Source organism: Meles meles, chromosome 2 (genome assembly GCF_922984935.1).
Source record: "Meles meles chromosome 2, mMelMel3.1 paternal haplotype, whole genome shotgun sequence".
In the NCBI taxonomy this organism is placed as follows: Eukaryota; Metazoa; Chordata; class Mammalia; order Carnivora; family Mustelidae; genus Meles; species Meles meles.
This window is the reverse complement of record NC_060067.1, coordinates 176709239-176732148: the sequence shown is the minus strand read 5'-3', so window position 1 is coordinate 176732148 and position 22910 is coordinate 176709239. Positions and strand designations below refer to the sequence as shown.

Below are 22910 nucleotides of genomic sequence, written 5' to 3'. Positions count from 1 at the left end.
AAGAATTTTTATGTTTTTAGCTCTTACAAGGGGGTCAGTGATTCCTTTTGATTTGATTTTTATGTTTGGTTTGAGGAAAGGATCCAATTTCATTCTTTTCCATGTGGATATTCAGTTGTCCATGCATCACTTTTTCTTGAACTCTTTTTGATACCCTTGTCAAAAAACAACGGACTGCAAAGTTGTGGGTTTATTTCTGAGTCTCAGTTTTATTTCTTTGATCTGTATGTCTAGCTTTGTGTCAGTACCACACTGACTTCCCTACCATAGTTCTGTATTAAATTCTGAAATCTGGAAATATGAGTCCTCCAAGTTTGTTATTCTTTTTCAAGATTGTTTTGATTATTCTGGGTTCCTGCATTTCCTTACGAATTTTGGGGAAAACATGTCAATTTCTGCAAAGAAGCCACCTGGGATTTTGATTGGCATTGTGTTGAGTCTGTAGGTCAATTTTGGAAATATTGTTATTAAGACAGTAAGTCTTCTGACGCATGAACATGTGAAGTCTTTATATCTATTTATATCTATAATTTCCTTCAATGGTGATTTATAATTTTCAGATAACTGGTTTTATACTATTCATGTTCAGTTGATTCCTAAGTATTTTATTCTTTCTAGTGCTATTGTAAATGCAATTATTTTCTTTTTTTTTTTTTAAGATTTTATTTATTTATTTTAGAGAGAAAGAGAGCAAGAGTATGAGCAGGGGGGAGGTGCAGAGGGAGAGTGAGAGAATCTCAAGCAGACTCTGCACTGACACAGAGCCCTATATGAGGCTCGAACTCACAACCCTGAGATCATGACCCAAAATGAAGCCATTTGCAGATGATTCATTGTTAGGGTCTAGAAATACAATTGATTTTTGTGCATTGATCTTATATTCTGCAACCTTACTGAACCTGTTTTATTAGCTCTAATACCCTTTTTTGTGGCCATTTATTTCATTTTCTTACCTAATTTCTGCTCATTCATTTATGATTTTAGTAATGTGAGTATTTCCTCATTTTTGTGGCCAGTCTTGCTAAAAATGCTTGTCAATTTTGTTGGGTTTTCCAAAGAATCAATTTTAATTTTTTAATCTATTATTGTTCAATCTTTTAATTAAGTTGTGTATACTCTAATTTTTATTATTTCCTTCTTTCAGCTTGATATGAGTTAATTTTCTCTTCTCGGTGTCTTAACATGAAAGATTAGATTAGGTTATGTGATTTTAGATCTTTTTTTTCTTTTTACATAGAAGAATTAATATCAGTAAAATTTCCTCTAAGCACTCTTTAGGGGCATGTCATATTTTGATGAGTTGTGTTTTTATTTTCATTTTTATCTAAAAGTCTTTTATAATTTCACTTGTGATTTGTAGGGGCAAAACCCATTGGTTATTTAGGCATATATTGTTTTGTTTCCACATATTTATGGATTTCCCCAATTCCTTTGTTACTGACTTCTCATTTCATTTCATTTTTATTGAAAAACAGAATGATTTTGTATTTAAATATGATTTAATTTTTGTATGATTGTATGATTTGTATGATTTAAATCTTTGTATGATTTAAATTCCTTTACATATATTCATACTTATTTTATGGGCTATTACATGATCTATCCTGGAAAATATTCAATGTAAAACTGAGAAGAGTATGTATTCTTTTGTCATTGAGTGGAATGTTATATAGATGTTTGTTAGGTCTAGTTGGTTTGTAGGTTTTCTTTTTTTCAAGTCTTCTATTTCCTTGCTGATCCTTGCTGATAGAACAATGGATAGTTCTGTCTGCTATTGAAAGTGGGGTATTAAAGTTCCAGTTATTATTGTTGAATTATCTATTTCCCCGTTTAAATATGTTAGTTTTATGAATCATGTATTTTGGATTTCTATTGTTATGTGCCTATGAGTCTGTTACATCTTAGCAGTAGATTAACCATTTTATCATTATAAAATGTTTTTGTTTTTGTTTTTAAGATTTTATTTATTTATTTGACAGACAGAGATCACAGGTAGGCAGAGAGGCAGGCAGAGAGAGAGGAAGGGAAGCAGGCTCCCCACTTGAGCAGAGAGCCAGATGCGGGGCTCGATCCCGGGACCCTGGGATCATGACCTGAGCCGAAAGCAGAAGCTTTAACCCACTGAGCCACCCAGGTGCCCCCATTATAAAATGTTTTTGTCTTTAGTAATATATTTGTTTTAAATTCTATTTTGTGTGAAATTAGCGTAACCACTCTAACACTCTTTCAGTTACCATTTGAATGAAATGTTTTTTCATCCTTTTTCTTTCAATCTATTAGTGTCTTTGAATCTAAAGTATGTATCTTGTATGCAGCATACAGTTGGATCATGTTCTTTTTCCCCATTCTGCCAATGCCTGCTTCTTTATTTTATTTTATTTAAGATTTTAGTTATTTATTTGACAGAGAGAGAGCACAAACAAGGGGAGGAATAGGCAGAGGGAGAGGGAGAAGCAGCCTCCCTGCTGGGCAGTCAGCCTGATGTGGGGCTCGATCCTAGGACCCTGGGATCATGACATGGGTCAAAGGCAGTTACTTAACTGACTGAGCCACCCAGGTGTCCCCTCTGCTTCTTTATTGCAGAGTTAAATTCATTCACATTAATGCAATTACTGATAAATTAGTATTTATAACTGCTGTTTTGCTGTTTTTTACATGTCATATCTCTTTTGTTTCTTAAATCATTTATTACTGCCTTCTTTTGTGTTAGGTATTTTCTAGAGTACCATTTTAAATCTCTTCTATTTATTTTCATATATATTTTTTAGTTATTTTCTTGATAGTTGGCCTGGAATATGTTGTTAACCTCACAATGTATAATAATTTTGTTTTTTGTTTCTATGGTATACAAAAACTATGTTCTTATATAGTTCCATTTCCTCTCTTTAGGTTATCATCACAAATTAAATCTTTATATATGTGTGGCCATCAGCATAAATTTGTAATTATTTCTTTATAAATTCATATTTAAATCAGAGAGAATAAAAAGAGTTTACAAACAAACAAAAAGCTCTGTATTTTCTTTTATATTTATTTATGTAAATATGCCTTTACCAATGCCCTTTATTTCTTCATGTGGATTTGAGTTACTGCCTGGTGTCCTTTTACTTCAAATTCAAGGACTCCTATTTGTATTTGATGTAGGGCTTTTTTATGTTCACAAGCAATGAACTCTCTTAGGTTTTTGTAGTCCTAAAATGTCTTAATTTAGCTTTCATTTTTGAAGGATAGTTTTAGCGAATGTGGAATTGTTTCTTGGCAATTTTTCATTCAGGACTTTGAATATGTCATCCTACTGCTTCCTGGCCTCCATTGTTTATCATAAGAAATCAGCTGTTGGAGCACCTGGGTGGCTCAGTTGGTTAAGCATCTGCCTTCAGCTCAGGTCATGATCTCAGGGTCCTGGGGATTGATCCCCACATTGGGCTCCCTTCTTGGTGGGGAGCCTGCTTCTCCCTCTTCCTCTGCCTGCTGTTCCCCCTGCTCGTGCATGCATGCTCTCTCTCTGTCACATAAATAAATAAACTATTTTTTTAAATATTTTATTTATTTGACAGAGAGAAATCACAACTAGGCAGAGAGGCAGGCAGAGAGAGAGGAGGAATCAGGCTTCCTGCAGAGCAGAGAGCCCGATGCGGGGCTCGATCCCAGGACTCTGGGATCATGACCTGAGCCGAAGGCAGAGGCTTTGTAACCCACTGAGCTACTCAGGTGCCCCAATAAACTATTTTTTAAAAAAGGAAAAAAAGAAATAAGCTGTCAATCCTATTGAGGATCCTTTGTACATGATGAGTCACTTCTTGCTGCTTTGAATATTCTTTTTCTTTGGCTTTCAGTAGTTTTTTTATGGAGCATCTAGATGTTGATCTTTTTGAATTTATGATATTTAGAATTTGTAACCTTCTTGGTTGTGTAGATTAATGCTTTTCATCCAATTTGAGAAGTTTTTTGGACATTATTTCTTCAAATATTCTTTCTACTCTTTGTCTCTCTTCTCCTTCTGTGATTACCATTGAGTGGATGTTGATACATTTATATGGCATCCCAGAGGATCTCTCACATTCAGTTCACTTTTCTTTATTTTTTCTTCTGTAACTCAGACTGCATAATCTCCCTTGACCTATCTTTGACTTGGCTGTTTCTTTTTCAGGATGCTCAAACTTGATCTCAAATTAAACTAATTTTTTATTTTGGTTCTTATGCTTTTCAACTCCAGGATTCATATTTTTTAATAATTCTAACTCTTTTTTATTTTTTAATTTTTTAAAGGTTTCATTTATTTGAGAGAGAGCAAGAGAGACAGTGAGTACAAGCTGGGAGGTGCAGCAGAGGGATAGGGAGAAACAGACACCTGCTGAGCAAGAAAAGCAGGACCCCAAGATTGTGACCTGAGCCAAAGGCAGATGCTTAGCTAACCGAGGCACCCAGGTTCCCCTAATAACTGTAACTCTTTATTAGTATTCTCTGTTTTGTGAGACATCATTCTCATATTCTTTCCATCTTTAGCTATAATTTCCCTTAGTTCTCTGAACATACTTAAAATAACTTTTAATAGATTTAAAGTCTTAGACTACTAAATGAAATGTCTGACTTTCTCAGGGACAGTATCTACTGATGGTTTTTCATCCTGTGTATGGATAATACTTTCCTGTTTCTTTCCATGTCTCATAACTTTTTGTTGAAAATTAGACATTCCAAATATAAATGTGGTAATTATGGAAATCAAATTTCACCCACCTTATTCCCTAGTGTTTTTTATTGTTGTTACTGCTTGTTGTAGTTATTATTATTTTAGTGACTTTTATGAACTATATAATGTCTGCTTCTTTGTCATTTGTAGCCACTGAATTCTCTCTTGTGTTTGTTTAGTGGCCTTCTATTAACTGGACAGAGATCTTGTTAAATACCTGCAACAAATAAATCTCCCAGTATTTGTCAAAGGATTTAGTGTTTTTATTGAGACATGCCTCCAGTATTCAGCTAGGCAGTTGTCAACTCTGCTTTAGCCTTCACTTCCTGCTTGAACAGAATATCAAGGTCAGTTAGAGGTGAGAAGTTAAGACCTTCTCAGCATGCACACATCTGTGTATATTCCTGGAGCCCTGGGCATGTATGTTGTTTATATTTTCAGGACTGTTCTAGGATTTTTTTTTTAAGATTTTTATTTATTTATTTATTTATCAGAAAGAGAAAGAGAGAGAGAGTGCACGCATAAGCAGGCAGAGAGGCGGGCAGAGGCAGAGAGAGAAGCAGACTCCCCACTGAGCAAGGAGCCAGATGCAGGACTCGATCCCAAGACCCTGGGATCATGACCTGAGCCAAAGGCAGCAGCTTAACCGACTGAGTCACCCAGGCGCCCCTCTTCTAGGATTTTTTAAAGTGCCTATGGACAACTTATTCTTCAGTTTTTCCTTTAAACTTTTTTTAGTCTATTGTTTGCCCTTTTATCCATTTTCTCACACAGCTGTGATACTAAAACATTTTCTAGGGCTTACTGGATAGAGGGTTTTAGAACTAAGTAAATTCAAATGAAAAAAGACAAGCCATTCAAGGGCATCATCCAGGGAACCACCACACAAGTCAAATAATGACTCTACTTTGGAAATAAGGCTTTGAAAGAAATGTAGTTCTGCTCTACTCCCTCTGACACCAGGAATATGGGGCATTATTTTTCAAGGATACTAATTAGCTAGGGAGTTGGAGATGGGACCAATATAAGTTAAAACACCACAAAGATTTCTGTTTTAATGAAGATATATTCATTTTTCTGGAATAATTGTTCTTGGATCACTGCCGATTAGTTTTCAGAATTCTGAAAAAATTCATTCTGACCATTTTTGTCAGTTTATTCTTTGTTTTTATGGAGAAACAAACTTTCTGAAGTCTTTGTTTTTGTCTGTGTGGCTCAATTTCATTTTTGAAAGATAGTTTTACTGGGTATAGAATTTTTGGTTGACAGTTTATTCTAACACCTTGAGTATATCATCCCACTGCCTTCTAGCCTCCATTCTTTCTGATGAAAAGGCATCTGTTAATCTCACTGGGTTTCATGTGGAAATCAAGTTTTGCCTGTCTTTGCTGCTTTTAAGATTTTCTTCTTGTCTTTGACTTTCAGCATTGTTCCTATGATATGTCTGTGTCTGGATATCTTTGTACTTATCCTGTTTGGCGTTCACTGATCTCTTTGGTTGTGTAATGTAATAAAGTAATGGCCCCCAAAGACAGCCATACTCTAATCCCTGGAACCCCGTGAATGTTATTTTCATATGACAAAAGGAACTTTGCAGATGTGATTGAATGAAGGATCTCGAGATGTGCAGATTATCCTAGATTATCTATGTGGAGTCTAAATGTAATCATAAAGGTCCTTATGAAAGGGAAGCGGAAGGAGGAGATTCAACTACATGAACAAGAAAAAAGGGCTTGTGGTGAAAGCAGATGGCAGCTAATTCAGAGAAAGAAAAGGTTATGCCATTGTCTTTGAATATGGAGGAAAGAGCCACAGGGCAAGGAATACAGGGAGCCTCTCCTAGGTGGAAAATTCAAGGAGATGGATTATCTCCTAGAATCCCTGAAAGAAACTTAATGCCCTGATTTCAGCTCAGGGAAAATTACTTCCATCTTCTGAACTCCAGAACTGTAAGAGAATAAAGGAATATTGTTTTAAGCAAACATTTTGTGGTAATTTGTTACAACATTCATAGGGAAGTAATATAGGCATACCTCATTTTATTGTTCTTCACTTTATTGCACTTCACAGTTATTGCATTTTTTATAAATTGAAGTTTTATAACAACCCTGCATCAAGCAAGTCTGTTGGCATTATCTTCCCAATACCATTTCCTCACTTCATGTTTCTGTGTCACATTTTGTTAATCTTACGGTATTTGAAACTTTAGTATTACTAGTTTTATTTAGTATTATTATATTTGTTTTAACGATCTGTGATCAGTGATCTTTGGTTTTACTATGGCAATTGTTTTGGGTGCCATGTACAGTATTTAAAACTTTAGTATTACTAGTTTTATTTAGTATTATTATATTTGTTTTAATGATCTGTGATCAGTGATCTTTGGTTTTACTATGGCAATTGTTTTGGGTGCCATGGACCATGCCCCTATAACACATATAACTTAATTGATATATGGTATGTGTTCTGACTACTCCACTGACCAGCTAGTCCACTTCTTCTCCTTAGGCCTTCTTATTCCCTAAAACACAATAGAAGAGTCAGTTGATGCAGGAAACTTCATTGTTTTATTTTAAGAAATGGCCATAGACACCCCCACCTTCAGCAACCACCACTCTGATCAGTCAGCAGCCATCAGCACCAAGTCAAGCCTTTTCACCAGCAAAAACATTGTGATTCACTATAAGTTCAGATGATGGGTAGCATTATTTAGCAATAAAGTATTTTTTAATTATGTACTTTTTTTAGACAATGCTATTGTACACTTAGACCATAGTATAGCAGAGACATATATGAACAAGGAAACCATAAAAATAATTGACTTGTTTTACTGTGATATTTGTTTTAGTAAAGTGGTCTGGAACCAAACCCACAATACCTCTAAGGCATGCCCATATATGTAGTTTAATATTTTTCATCAAATTTGGTGAGAATTTAATTCATTGTTTATTTGAGTATGTTTTCTCCCTCCTTTATCTCTCTTCCCCCTAATTTGTCCTATCTTTACATATATATGGTACACTTACTGGGGATCCACATATTTCTGGAATTACTTATTTTTCTTCCTTCTCTCTGTCTCTCTGTCTGTCTGTCTCAGTCTTCTGTTCTTGCTCTTTTGGATTGTAGTCTCTCTCAGTCTGTCCTATATTCGCTGATTATTTTTTTCTTCTGGCACTCAAATCTATTGCTAGGCCCTGCATTAGTTTCCAATTACTATTGTAACAAATTACCACATGTTTAGTGGCTTAGTGATAAATTAACATTATTTTATCATTCGGAAGTCTGAATGGGTCTACTGGCAAGGGTCTTTATGGAAGTTCTAAGCAAGAATCCATGGCCTTGCTTACTCAGGTTGTAGAGGCTGCCTATACTCCTTGGCTTATGGCCCTAGTCTGTCTTTAAAACCAGCAATGTCTGCAGGTCTTTCTCACATCTTATTGTTCAGACTCTATTTCCATCATCATGTTACCTTCTCTGACTCTGGATCTTCTCCTTCCGTGTTCCACATTGAAAGAACTCCTGTGATTCAATTGAGCCACCTGGTTAATCTGGGAAAATCTTTCAAGGTGAGCTGATTAGCGCCTTTCCATTTGCAACCTTGAATCCCCCTCACCATATATAACATGAAATACTCACAGGTTCTGGGAATTAGGACATGGACATCTTTGGGGGATGGTGTATTCTGTGCCAATCAGAAGCCCCTTGATTAAACTGGGTAGCTTCAACTAACAGAAAATTATTCTTTTCTAGTTCTGAGACCAAAGTCTGAAGTCAGGATATCAGCAGGGCCACACTCCTTCTGAAGGCTCATGGGAGAATCCTTCCTTGTCTTTTTTTTTTTTTTTTAAGATTTTATTTATTATTTATTTTATACATTTGACAGAGAGAGATCACAAGTAGGCAGAGAGGCAGACAGAGAGAGTGAGAGGGAAGCAGGCTCCCTGCTGAGCAGAGAGCCCGATGTGGGACTCGATCCCAGGACCCTGAGATCATGACCTGAGCCGAAGGCAGCAGCTTAAACCACTGAGCCACCCAGGCGCCCCCTTCCTTGTCTTTTCTAGCTCTAGAGGCTGCTGGTGGCCATTGCCTATGTTGGCATCACTGCAGCCTGCCTCTGTCTTCGCATGGCCCTTTTTTCTGTGTCTCTTCTTCTTTTAAGGACACCAGTTTTGGACTTATAACTCATCCAAAATTCAGGATGATTTCATCTTGAGATTCCTAACTAATTATGTCTGTAGAGATGTCATTTCTTTAAGGTCATTGTAGTAGGCAGCAAAAACAAAATACCAATACCAGGGACTGGGATGGCTTAATCAGGAGGAATTTATTTTCTCATGGCTCTGGAGGCTGGAAGTCCCAAGATCAAGGTACCAGCCAACTCAGTTTCTGGAGAGAGGTCTGTTCCTGGCTTATAGATAGCCACCTTCCCCCAGTGTCCTCAAATGGCGGAGAGCAAGCTCTGGTCTCTCTTCCTCTTCTTATAAGAAAGCTAATCCTATCAGTTTAGCCTAAATTTCTTTCTAAATTAGGCCTAAATTTCTTGTATGAACTTTCTACCTCCACATACAGTCTCACTGGGAGTTAGGGCTTCAACATGTGAATTTGGGAAGGACTTAGTTCAGCCCAGAGCAGTCACATTTTGAGGTTCCAAGTAGACATGAATTGGGGTGACACTCTTCAGTCCATTAACCCCTCTTCAATTGGTATACTTTTCAAGTACAGAATTTCCGTTGGGTTCTTTTTTTATAATTTCCATCTATTTATTATTGTCTCTTTGAAAAGACATTGTCAACATGCCTTTCTTTATTTCTTGAATTGTGTTTTTTAAAATTATTAGAACATATTTATAATAGCTGCTCTGAAGAATTTGTCTGCTAATTGGGACATCTGGACCCTTGCACAGGCCATTTCTGTTGTCTGCCTTTTTTTTTACCCCTGTGTATGGTTCATGTTTTCCTGCTTCTTTACATTTCTCATAATTTTGCTGTTCTTGTTGAAAACTAGTCTTTTAGACAATATAATGTAGCAACTCTGGATACCAGAGCTTGTTGTCATTGCTTGTTTGATTAATGAATTAGTGATTGGGATTGACTATTTCATTGAAGTCTATTCCCCTGGCAGCATTAAGACTCTGATACTTCTCATCAGAGTGTAACCTTGACTTGGCACATAGTCAACAGGGGGGATGATGGTGGTTTTAATAAGGGCTCTTGGTACTGTCTCCTTTCCTGATCTCTCTGTTCATCTCTCTCTCTCTGTTGGTATCACACCCAGCTCTTGGGGTGTACTACTGGTTGCTGTTGATTCTATTATTCTTGACAATACCCTCAGGCTTATATTGTTCTAAGGTATTACTCAATTAAATGTGGGTCCCATTGCAGGACTAATTTTTGAGGCCAGTCTTTGAGGTCCCTTCTTACCCAAAGAGAGCACTTATTAGCTCTCTCTTTTCCTGTCTCACTGTAGTAAACTCTGGCCTATGGTTTACCTTATTGCTCTCATGGAGCTACCAACTTCAACCTAGTTGTTTGCCACCAAAATCACCATTGTTTTTAAAAGCACCTTTGGGGGGCGCCTGGGTGGCTCAGTGGATTGAGCCGCTGCCTTCGGCTCAGGTCATGATCTCAGGGTCCTGGGATCGAGCCCCGCATCGGGCTCGCTGCTCAGCGGGGAGCCTGCTTCCTCCTCTCTCTCTGCCTGCTTGTGATCTCTCTCTCTGTCAAAGAAATAAATAAAATCTTAAAAAAAAAAAAAAAAAGCACCTTTGGGCTTGAACTCATCCGCACTGGTCCAAATAAAGGAAGCTCCCTTGGGAAGAGCTTCAGCATTTGCTGTTCTAATGGCCTGCCTCTCCTTCTGGTCAGAATGTCTGAGCCACTGCTCCAGAGCTGGAGACTTCTCTTGAAGCAACACATCTGCTTTTTGAGTGGGGCACTGGGCAGTGTGTGGTAGCCTCTTGTCTTCCTTGATTCTCTCACTGTAGAAACTCTGCCTTCAGTGTGAGCTAGGATGAGGGTAATCTGAAATCCCTATCGTCCATAGGGTTGCCACTGAATGCTTAAGTCTAAAGATTGTGAATTAAATGGGTGTCTGAAGATTGTGAATTAAATAGGCTTTGAGACCCTATTTTGGTTTCAGAAGCTAAACATTGACTCCTTTTGTGTTCTATAACATATGACTCTTTCTTGAGGCAAGGGATGCGAATGAATAAGTAGGATAAATATCCATTAAAAAAGGAGTGAAGAAAAAAATAATACATTAAACGTATCATCGCACTACATGTATCTTTATAATACATGAAAATTTAACATAGTTTCACACAGTAGATGTATTTCTGTAAATATAGTATACAAGTCAAATTTTTGCAAGCTCGGTATACACACATATATGTGTGTGCACTTTTGTTAGCCATTTTGCAAAACAAAAGTGTTTTATAAAAATTAAAATCACCCCTTTAGCAAGGTTTTAAGTGTGATTTTACATTTTATTTTATTTTTTATTTTATTTTTTGAGGGCAAGAAAGAGAGTGAACAAGCAGGGTGGAGAGGAGCAGAGGTAAAGGGAGAGAGAGAATCTTAAGCAGGCTCCATTCTGGGTGGAACTTGATTTCAGGACCCTGAGACAAAATCAAGAGTCCGACATTTAATCAACTGAACCACCCAGGTGCCCTTACTATATATATTTTAAAGCAGGAAGTTGCTCTAGTCTAAAGAGGGAAAGATTTTTCCATAAATAGAAAGGCTCTGCCATCATATTTGTAGATATGCCAAATTTTACCCACCTCTGCAACATGTGTTTAATAATACCTAGGAAATAAATTACTAAGATTTTTAACCTATAATCAAATGTTTGAGTTTCCCTGTAGTGATCACAATTCTCAGAATCTTTCATTCTTCTCATAATAGGATCTTTTCTTCTTCCTGCCTGGCACTGATCCTCAGTCACCACTCCTGGCACGCCCATCCCATGTGTTTTAGAGAACTCTTATCAAATAATCTGGTACCCAGACGCTGAAATAGTGGGGGTGTCAGCTCTTCTTGACTTCAGTTTGCCAGACGATGGCAGCAGAGTACTATGAAATGCTCACAGGTCTGGCAACTAGGGAAGTAGGTTTGGTAGGAATTTGAATCTGGAGAGAGTTCTCATCAAAATGTGCCCCAAAGGACTTCACTATAGGAGGGGGTTCTTCGACCTTAGAGATTTAAGAGTCATAATAATATCTGGAAGTTCTTCCAGCAAATTAGCTTTCAAAAAGGACTTAAGAACCTAGTAATAGATAGCAAAATAGAAAAAATTTTCTGACTTTGGATTAGTAGAAATTTCAGGTTGAGTATTTCATGTTTTAGAGCCCTACGCAGAGTATCCCCAGTCTACTCTTTTCTAATAACCATTTTGTTCTTGAGTTAATTGAGTTTGCTCAGTCCCACCAATTTCTTCCTCCTGCTATGCTAATTGAGAGTTCAGAAGACTTGAATGCTAACGACAACTATGCCACTGATTCACTGTGGTTAAGGGAAGAACTGCTACTTTTTGGGGTCTCAGTGTTGTCATTACTTCCAGACTGGGCAGTTCTTGTCATCTCAATGGCCCTTTTCAATTCTGATGTTCAGTGATTTATAATCCCTCTTGCCTTTGATTACTTGCACTTTTCTAAGCTGAAACCACATCAGAGGTTCTCCACTTAAATTTATAATAGAAACATTTTCAAGAGGCAGCATAGTGTGGTTGTGAAGAGTATGGATTCTGGATTGGTCACCTCTTAGTGGTGTGCCTTTAAGCAAATTATTCAAATTCTCATTGTGCTTCTGATTATTGTAAAATGCTGATGATAATATCACATACCTCAAAAGATTAAATGAGAATATTAGCACATAAAGAGTATACAAATTGAGCATATTAATAAAAAAAGCATTACGACCAGTACCTGGAAAATAGTAAGTATATGTATGTTAATTATCCTATTACCCGTGGGAATATAAGCTCAAAAAGAATCTCATTATTTTTTTTCTCATCAATGAAATGCAGATGAAATAAGAATTGACAGAGAAGTCCTAGTGGATTATACTTATTTTAGCCCATTCCCTGATGTTTTGGGGTTCAGAGCAGGAAGACTAGCAGGGCTAGCCTTCAAATCAGGAGGAGTAGTCTTTCTGTTTTTCTACTTACTATACTTAGATAAATTATTGGGCAGGAACTTCTCCAGCCCTAACTATACAGTTCACTGCCTGCTATTTCATTACTGGAACCTCAGATGCCTCAGGCTGTAGAGTAGCCGTCCTTAAACAGGGCAAGGAGGAACTTATAGGAGTACCTGTATGCACTGGGGGGGGGGGGGGGGTGCATACAGATGAGCAATAAGAGGATGGCCCTGGGGAAAGTTGTGTCCAGATTTCCCTAATCTCCACCCCCTGAGCACTGTTTTAGAGTCCTCCTTAAAATGTTAACTTTTGCCCTGGAGTCATACCTAAAGGAGAGAGGAATTTTGAAAAGGAAATTGGAAAAAGGATATGAAAGGAGTCAAGGGCAGGAGGTGATGATAGAAGTGATTTGGATCCGTGGTCCAAATTTGAATTTAGCCCATTTCACAGTCCTCTTTAAGGTTTATCCCTGGGTCACTTTTTCATTAACATCCAAGACTAATTGACCTCTTTAAGATAGGAGTACCCCCGCCACTGTTTCCCAGGGAGGAGAATTCCAAACCCAGACAGCTGAGATAGAAATTTCTGAATGAATGTACCAGGTGGTCTCCCTGGCTTGGCTTACCTGAGCAGCTCTGAAGTCCCGTCAGAGCTCTTCACCTGTACCAGTGGCCTTAGGTGGGAGAGAGAATAGAAGGGGTTCTTAGATGGCTCCTCTTCTCTGAAGCAGGGTCAGGGACCACACGTCCACTGAATATCAATATAAAGGAAAGCAACTTGATAACTACAAAGACCGTACACAAATATCTTGTATTCCTTTATTCATGACAGTTGTTATTCTCATCCTATAGGTGACGGCAGGGCTCCGTTTTCTCCAGTCTTTGGTGTCCAGCTCCACCTCAGCTGTGGCGCTCTGTATGTCTCATCCCAGTGATTATAACAGCTTCTGAGCTGGTTTCCCTGGTTCTAGCCTCTTTTCTATGCTCATCCGTGTCATCCTTCATGGCTATATTTTCTTGAAAAAAACTTCTGATCATGAATGGTTATATAAATAATTAAAAAAGCAGATAGATGAATGCTATCCTTCCATTTGCAAGACTAAGGCACTGGCTTGATCTGTTGTCCTGCTTCTTCTTCGTCTCCTAGAGTCATCTCATATTCTTATCCAGAATATATGATATCGCTTTTTAGTGTTGTTGTCACACGATTTCTTGAAGAAGATAGAAAGGGATAGAATTACTACTATCTATATGGAAATTATATATGAGGCATGTCTTCATATGCAGTCCTATCACGTATGTCAAAGAGGAAAATGCTTGTCTATAGCTTCTTGGGTATCACTTCTTGAAGAAGAGAGAAATTTAATAAAAATATTGGCCTTTTTATAGGGACTTATTTCTTTTCAGTCATTCACAGATGTTAGATGCCATGTCCTTTTTGATGTCTAATGCTTTATCCAGAAACCTTTGAAATATCTATAGGGAGGTCATAGGAAGCCATGACAAGATGTTAACAGTGTAGCTAGAGTGTAAGGCAAAAATCCATTCTGTTCTTTTCTTGCCTAAAGTATGAAAAAATATTTATACACTGTCAGCTGTAGATAGATAAAAATATAACTAAATAAAGTGATCAAACTGCTTTAGAATGTAATCAGGGAAACTTCAGTTGCTTATTAACTGCCTTGAGAGAGAGAAATTTGGCTTCTGATTTTGATGGTATTCTTTGCTTTTTCCTCAGTTGTTTGAAGCAGCATAGAAACTAGGGACAAGGACAACAATAGATGTTGCCCATTCTTAACTGCCCTGTCTGCAAACTGCTAGAGAGAACACTTTTAGACAGTTTGCAAAAGTCATTAGGATCAGAATTAGAGTTGGAAGGGACCAAGAGAGGTCAGGAGGCCAGTTCACCTTTTGCCTTCAGGCAATCTACCCACAGCCTGAGGTGCCCCCAGCCCTCATACAGGCTGCTCTTTCTGAACCCCACATGCATATACTTCCATAACTATGAAAGCTTCCAAGATTATACAGATCTTTAATGTGTTTTCAGAAGAGATTTTCTTAAGAATGACACAAAGGAAGATTCAAAGCTTTAGCAAAAATTTTGAGCAGTTGATACCTAGCATTTGCCTCACCCACTTATGCCCTCCCACCCATTTCTTAATACCTGGCAAATGTTGGCTGCCGAGTTAGGCTTTGAAAAAGGAGAGACTTTCCGAAAGTTCCATTGTTCCTAAGCCAGTTTGGGCATGTTGGCCTTTTGCGTTCCATACCTCAGCTTCTATCACATGTACTTAGCAGCTAGCTTTAAAGACTGACAGTTGACACGTCAGTCCTCACTCAGAATTTTCTTCAGATGTTCTGTCCCTGAGCCATTTCCCCCAGGGCAAAATGTAACCAGGAAATAAGGAAACATCAGTCAATCTGAAAACCCCCATCAAGCCCCCATATGTAAGTGAAGGTATCTGAGGATTATAGGTAGGGAGCAGTCTTATTCCAAACCTGGCTCTTAGAACACCTGTGTGATGCAGTTACTGCTGATTTAAGTTGACAAATCACATATCCAAAGGAGGTCTGTCTTCTTCCAGAAGTATGTTTTCACTCAATTGATATTTTCTATAGATTAGAATGGGTCAGAAAGCATTACATCAAAAGAAGAGGGAAACTAAGATACTGTGTGGTTCTTTCTGCCAGCCATTATCTAAAAACCTGGTGATATGTGGATTTAAAGTTTGTTCCACATGAACAAAGAGTAGTCTTAGTACACAGATAATTCTTAAATTGACACAGGAAGAAAAGGCCATGTTTCTTTTCTCCACTTGGGTGGGCAAGGAAGAATAAGAGTGATGGCTACTCCTTGACTTTGTCCATCTCCTTCATAACTTCTTCTCAGACCGTTCTGCATCTCTGATCACCCAGGAATCTGGTTCAGGCAGAAGGATAATGCAGGGTCCTTGGAGAATGAAAGAGAAGCATTTAACTTCCAAGCATCCTTCAAAACGATAATTTCTTATCACAATACTAAGTGCTAGTTCTAATCAACCAACAATGACACCCTAGTCCAGTGTGTTGAAAAGATTCCCAGGTTGAATCTGGGTCCTGGAATAAGAAAGGCATGATTGAATACCAACATATGGGTGCAAGAAGAAGTAATGGCTCATGTGTCAGTTTTTTTCTATCTCAGAGCAGCTTCATATGGCTCATTTAATTATTAAATTTAAAACATTCTTGCATTTGTCTTCACAGTCACCCTTTGAAGTCCCAGCATTATCTCCATTTTGCAGATGAGAACATTATTTGCCTTTGTGTTATTTCCAGGTTTGGAAATTCACAAATATTTTGAGACCCAGCCCGTGTAAGATCAAGATTTTTCAAAAGTTAAAATTAATAATAAAGGAATCCTTTGAGGTAAAGAATAAAGTAAAAGGCAGTATCCACTGAGAATAAATTGCAGCCTGAGTAGTATCTGCAGAAGGGGAGAAGGGAACTTGTATAGTGATCCTTTCTTGGAGTCCAAACTTGGCTACAGACCCTGCCTGTGGCAGGAAGGCTCTCTGGATGCTACACTTGGGTGAGACAGAGGGGTGATGTCTTAAGAAGGTATAGCAGCAACTCAGTAGATGCGTATTTAAGCATCCATATGGTATTGAAATTCTCACAATCGTTTTCCACCCACTAACTCTGCATAAGGGAATGAAAGATATTTCTATAATCCATCCTCTTAGAATTGGTCTGTGGCTAAGGATCTCACCCTCTCCCTAGCCAAGGGCCTAGAAATGTCTCAGTCAGTAGAGATGGCTCAAAAATACCTTCCAGAAAGATATGACAACTCATTAAGATTCCTGTATTCTTGCAGGGACAACGGTGATGGTCAAGAAAAACAACGTGAGAGAATTCTCCGATTCTACAGTGCATGACTGTATGATATGGGGACAGCAGAAAATGATAAGCAATGTGACCCTCGCCACCAGGTAAGAGTCTCAGAGAACCCTGGTTCCCTGTGGGTTTCTGAGGACCCTTGGACAATAAAAAATGTGATGTCAACAAGAATGTTGGCTTTATCAGCCCTTATAGTGACCAGTGGAATTGTTCCTCACCAACGTAAATTCATCTCTGCTTCTCCCAATGTCAGTAAGCTAAACAAACAGACCTCCTTGCTGCATGGCTCAAAATACTTTCTACCTGCGATAACCAAAGGTCCTGTACTCAGTTTTCTCTCTGATCACCTTTCAGGCTCTCTACATGCGTAGATTGGGGTGAAATTTCAGTTACTCCCAATTTCTATTACTAATCCATCCCCTATTTACAACAAACCGATGATGAGATTGCTTTTGTTATCCAGTCTGCAAAACAGGGTCAAATAATGCCTCCTCCCTCACTCCCTTTCCCCTGTAGTATATTAAAATCTTGATTACCAGAATGCAGAGTTAGAGGTAGAGGGTGATCTGTTCAGTTGATTTTAAATAGAGGGTCAATCTAAAAGTTCTATCACTTCAAAGTTGATTGTGAATAGCTTTGTAATATGTTGCCAACATTTCAGTTTAGTGCCTGTACTATACCAGGAAAATTTTTAATGATTGTGCTTGTCTACAGGTGAATACTGTATTACCAGCAGAACATGGTCATTGTGCATTGACATTACATAATGTAGATGAGGGCTAGGGTTAGGGTTAAGTTGAAATGCTCACTTTAAACTGTGTGATCTTGGGCAAGTTGCTTTACTTCTAGGTGTCTCAGTTTTGCTACATTAAAGGAGTGTAATAGTCATGAATACTTTGTAGGTTTTTTCTATTAATTGAATTGATTAGGTATTTAAAGTGCTTTGATTCTTGGTTAACAGTAAGTCTTCAATAGATGTTCCTTTTATAATTAGTAAGTACAGAGCCTTCAAGGAGGTAGATTTTGAAATAAATCCTTGATCCTTTTTTTAGTAACTTATCTCTTTCTTTTAATATATGAAGAATCATGCTTCTGTTTAATTAGGGGTTCTTTATAGATGGGCCTAGTTAACAGAGGCTTTATTGTACCACTCCTGCAGGTGAGGCTGGCATTAATGTCTGAGCCACCTAAGGTGCTACTTCTTCCTGTGTGCACTTTCCAAGGGGAATATAGAAGTCCTAGGAATTACAGCTTCTGCCCTTCCTTGCCTTCTATTCCAACATTTTATCAGACTGAGATAATCTGTGGGAAAGGATTAAGAACTGTGTGGAGGAAAGTGCTATGGTATTGCAGGAATTCACATTTTGTCTTACTCTTAATGACAGCAAAATAGCTACTCACTACAATTGGGATTTGCAAATATTTTTCCTTTTAAGATGGTTGGGAAATAGGAGGGGCACCTGGGTGGCTCAGTGGGCTAAACCTCTGCCTCTGGCTCAGGTCATGATCTCAGGGTCCTGGGATTGAGCCCCGCATCAGGCTCTTGGCTCAGCAGGCAGCCTGCTCCCTGCTCTCTCGGTGCCTGCCTCTCTGCCTACTTGTGATCTCTCTCCCTCTATCAAGATGGTTGGGAAATAGGCTAATAGGTTTTTATTGAGTATCTCCATGTGCCAAATAGGCACTCTACTTGATGCATTTGTAGATATAGAAATGATGTTTCAACATCCATGCAATCTAGTTGGGTAAACAAAATGAATTCCTATAAAATAAATCAGAAGCCAAATAAAGCAGCACTCCTTCCTGTGCTACATCAATGATTCTGCCAGGAGGTCAGAGGAAGAAGAGGTCAATAAGGGATGGATGGATTGTTCCAGAAAGTTTCCTGTGGCAGGTAGGATTAAAGGTAGGAGAGAATAGGCATCTTAACTCCTTTGAAGGCTACAACAAGAGAAAGCCAGGGGGAAACCTGGAGCCTTCCATCTACCAGCTCGTCTGACTAGAGGTGAGAGTGTGTGTTTGAGTGTTGTGAAACATAACATCTCAAATTTCTCAAGAATATATTCTTAGGGGCGCCTGGTGGCTCAGTGGGTTAAGCCTCTGCCTTCAGCTCAGGTCATGACCTTGGGGTCCTGGGATCAAACCCAGCATCGGGCTCTCTGCTCAGTGGGGAGCCTGCTTCCCTCTCTCTCTCTCTGCCTACTTTTCTGCCTACTTGTGATCTCTGTCTGTCAAATAAATAAATAAAATCTTTTTTTTTTAAGAATACATTCTTAGCTATTGGTATTGTGCACATGTGTATTTGTGTATATGTTATCTTTATGTTAATGCACAATTCTTACAAAAACATGATTTACATTTAAAAATTGTTTTCGAGAATATAAAGACAACATATAGGATAACACATGAAGTGCTCCAGCCATGCTTACGCTGTTGTTGATTCTTTTCCCACATTTTTTCTCTGATAATAGAGGATCCATGCGTAATGAATACCAAACACTACAGAAAATATTTAAATGTAAATGTAGCCATTCAGTTTCACAGACTTTTCCCCACCCCGCTATTCTTTATCACAGCTATAACAATGAAATAACATATTGGTATGTTTCCCATTGTCTTTAACCCCTCCACTGTCTGTGATAAATAAGGAAATGGTCCAAAGCAAGCACCTAAAAGGAGGATTGATCTGGATGGCATGGTCCTCCCACAGACTGGGCTTGTCAGCCCATATCTGGCTGGGGGCATTCCTGAATATGCTTTAAAAGCCCATAAAGAAGGTCAGAGATCATGAAAGTTAGCCATCCAGATCATCTCTAAAGATGATGCTGAAGTCATCTGTACCTCTTAATTAACAAGCAAGATATGTTCACTTGAGCTACAGATTTCTAAAAAACTAATCAGAGTCATACTACCAGTTAGACAGTGTTACACACTTCGTATATATATATGAGCCATTTGTGAGTGCATTTCTGTGATATTTCACCAATGGAGTTGGTTAGCTCAGTTGATTTAAGTACAGTGTCAGTGGGATCAATTATAACCTTCTTCCACTTAGTGCTATAGAATAGGGTGTGTTTTGTTTTGTTTGTCTTTGTTTGTTTTGTTTTTCTCTTTTCTCTTCTCTTTTCTACTCTTTGCTTCGCTACTCTTCTCTTCTTTCCTTTTCTTTTTTCTTTTACAGGGCCAAGATAACTCCAGTTAACAAATTGACAAACATATGTCCTGATTAACAGTGAGTGGTAAAATAAACTTGATGGCTTAATGGAGACAATTAGTCACTATGGGGGGGGGATGTAAAATATGTGGTATGTGCTACTCGTGATCCATTTCTGATGTGTTAATAGTATTACATTCACATACCCCAAAACAGCATAATATTATTTATAGTTTTGCTGACCAGGGCTTGGTGCTTTCAAAGATGTAATCTTCAGGCCACGAGTGGGTTTTCCAGTAAGTTCAGAAACTACTATCTTCTATTCTTAGTACTTGAAGCAATAGAGACAGCCCTAACTTATACAGAAGTTATAGTCCAATATTTCTTTGCATCCCTGGGGTCTTTCTCTTCCCATAGAATAAGCAGTGTTATAAATAGCAGGTAGGTTCTCAGACTAGCACACAAAAGTCTGTTTAATAAGTGGTAGTTAAATGTGTGTTTGTTGAATTAATAAACAAACACTAGCTCTATTCAGTTGAGTTCTGTGTCTTTATATCAAGAGGTCATGTAATACGACAGAACAAAAATGAATATTTCCTCTTCCTTTCCATGGTGATCCAGTTAGACTTATGCAAAATTTTATGATAAATAAAAATGCATTTCAACTGCTCCTATAGCCTCTCAGACCTCATTTCCAGTTTCTTTATTAGGGCCACCCAATTTTGGGTGATCTGGAGACTGTTCTATCCATTCTGCCATTCTACAGTTATTTAATTTTTCAGTAAAACTGATTTGAATTAGGTATTACAAAGAAAAGATTTAGATACAGCTAGTTTGCATTATGGAGTGACTGACCAGTAATGCAACAACCACACTAAACCATCCAGTATTTTTAAAAAGTAGGTGTTTATAAACTCAAACACATATTGACAGATATCTGATCAAGTGAAGTAGAGGAGGCAGACATTTCCAAGCAGTTTATGATAGATCTGGGTCAGGAGAAGAAACCATTTCCAACAGAAAGATTTGTCTTCTTTGGGCTTATCAGCCCTCCTCTAGAGATCCTCCCTCTGGATCTATTTAATTCAACTGTTACAGACTATACTGAAATCTAACTACTATACTTTCCTGTGTAATTTCCCTCCCCACCATATCTTTGTAACCTATGACTCAGATCATATGTACATATGTTATCAACTTCATCTTCATACTCTCCATGAGACACCAGAGACCATGAATGCCATTTTTTTTTCTCTCTTTCTTAATGTCCAAGCCAACCTTAGCTCCTTAAAGGTCAAGTGTCCCATGGATACCAGTCATGAACTTTGTCCCTATAGCAGGCATGAATCCTGGATCACCATCCTCTTTAGCCTTTATGCTTCAGTTTTCTCTTCTGCAAAATAGAGATAATATTAGAACCTAAATAATCAAGATAAAACAGATTAAGTTCTTATGTAGAGCCTAACACACAGTCAAAATTGAGCAAGTACAAAATGGTCCCTGCTGTTGTTGTTCTGCTCCCCCATCCTCCTCTGCCACTATTTTTCTGGCTCTTAGATTTTCATACTTTTGCAACCAATTTATTTCACATTCAGAAGGAGAGGGTCTGAAGTTTCAGAACTTCCAAAATTTCATTCATTGTCTACCACCCACCATCCATAGACCAGCAGCTCAATGGAGCAGATCATCAGGGTTTTCAGTGAAGATCTGTGATACAGAACCTCCCACTGGTGTGGTCACTTCACCATGTCCATATCTGCCTGTAGTCTGCTGTTCCCCCTCAGCAACACTTTTCCATGGCAACTCCAGCTCTCTGGCTGTTCCTCAGTGTCTTCCAGCACAGCCGATTTAATGGCAATCTTCGGTTTCTGAGCAAATTATAGTCCATCCAGAAGGACTGCCATTATATCCTCTGCCAGTTCAGAAGCTTGTTAGTGTCAGAGGTGTACCATTCATAAGGACATGGGGAAATCCATCTAACTGGGAGAAATCGTTTCTCTTCTGTCACACCCATTCCCAACCCTATATAATTTATTCTCACAGATGACTCCTGAGACATCTGTCCCTATGACTGTTGACTTTCAGATACTATGCACACTCACACCCTCACCTCCCCCCCCCCCCGCCACACACAGCTGGGAAAGAAAGCTGGCCCTTCTTGTCATTTTATTCTCAGTTCTACACATCTTATTAAATTCTGTGCCCCAGATGATCCAGGCAAGAGAAACACCATCTTTTAACCTCAGTGAAGTCTGGACTGCTACTGAGGAACAGTTTGAGGGCCTTTCCAGGGTCAGAATATTGGGTATAAATCACCACACATAGTTCTCTACATCCTATCTGAGCTTTCTACAGAAACTGAGGTTATAACATTGTCTGAGTGGGTACTTTCCTTCCTTTCTTTCCTTTAAACTTTTAAAATAACTTTCCCTCTGGACAAGAATTGACTTTTTTATTTGAATAAAATAGAGTCCATAACTAGTAAGTCAAAAGTGTTCTTTGATTCTCTTATGCATATATGCATATTGAATTTGCCCTTACTGTAGGATTTCAAATCATGTTCTAGAAACCCACATGTACTTAGTACTATACAGCCAGCTTTTGATTTTCCAGAGTTACCTTTCTCTAAGAGTCCAGATAGCACTTATGTTTGCAGTCTTATAAATTCTAGAATCTCTAAAGATGGCTTCCTCAGAGCAACTGATTGTATTTGGGTATGTAGGAATCCCTACCAGGGGGATGGGTTGTTCATGAAGTGTAATAAACACCTTCATCAAGTCTTAATACAAAGTCCAAAGAAAACAGTAATATGAATGTATCATGTACAGATAGGTATGGGGGTAGGGATAAAGAGAGACATACATGTACACAGGTTGGAATTATATTTTTATGCCCAATGAGCCTGAGTTCCAAAAACAGGTGAAAGAATTAGGGTCCTAGCAAGTAGAAGAATAAGAATTTGGAAAGAACTAGTTCTTGTCTTGTACCTAGAGGCAAATATCGGATTTCTGAGAAGCAAAGTGCCACAACACTAGCAAAGTACTATATGGAGAGGA

The 22910-nt window shown here is 38.3% G+C and overlaps 1 protein-coding gene across 1 annotated transcript in view; it reads left to right on the top strand.

The window, feature by feature from the left end:
- KCNU1 (potassium calcium-activated channel subfamily U member 1) overlaps positions 1 to 22910 on the top strand; it is a 158461-nt gene that overhangs the window by 59796 nt on the left and 75755 nt on the right. The window contains exon 19 of the mRNA XM_045997611.1: positions 16681 to 16795. Within this exon, the coding sequence (XP_045853567.1) occupies positions 16681 to 16795 (115 nt within the window). The remainder of the gene's footprint in view (positions 1 to 16680; positions 16796 to 22910) is intronic.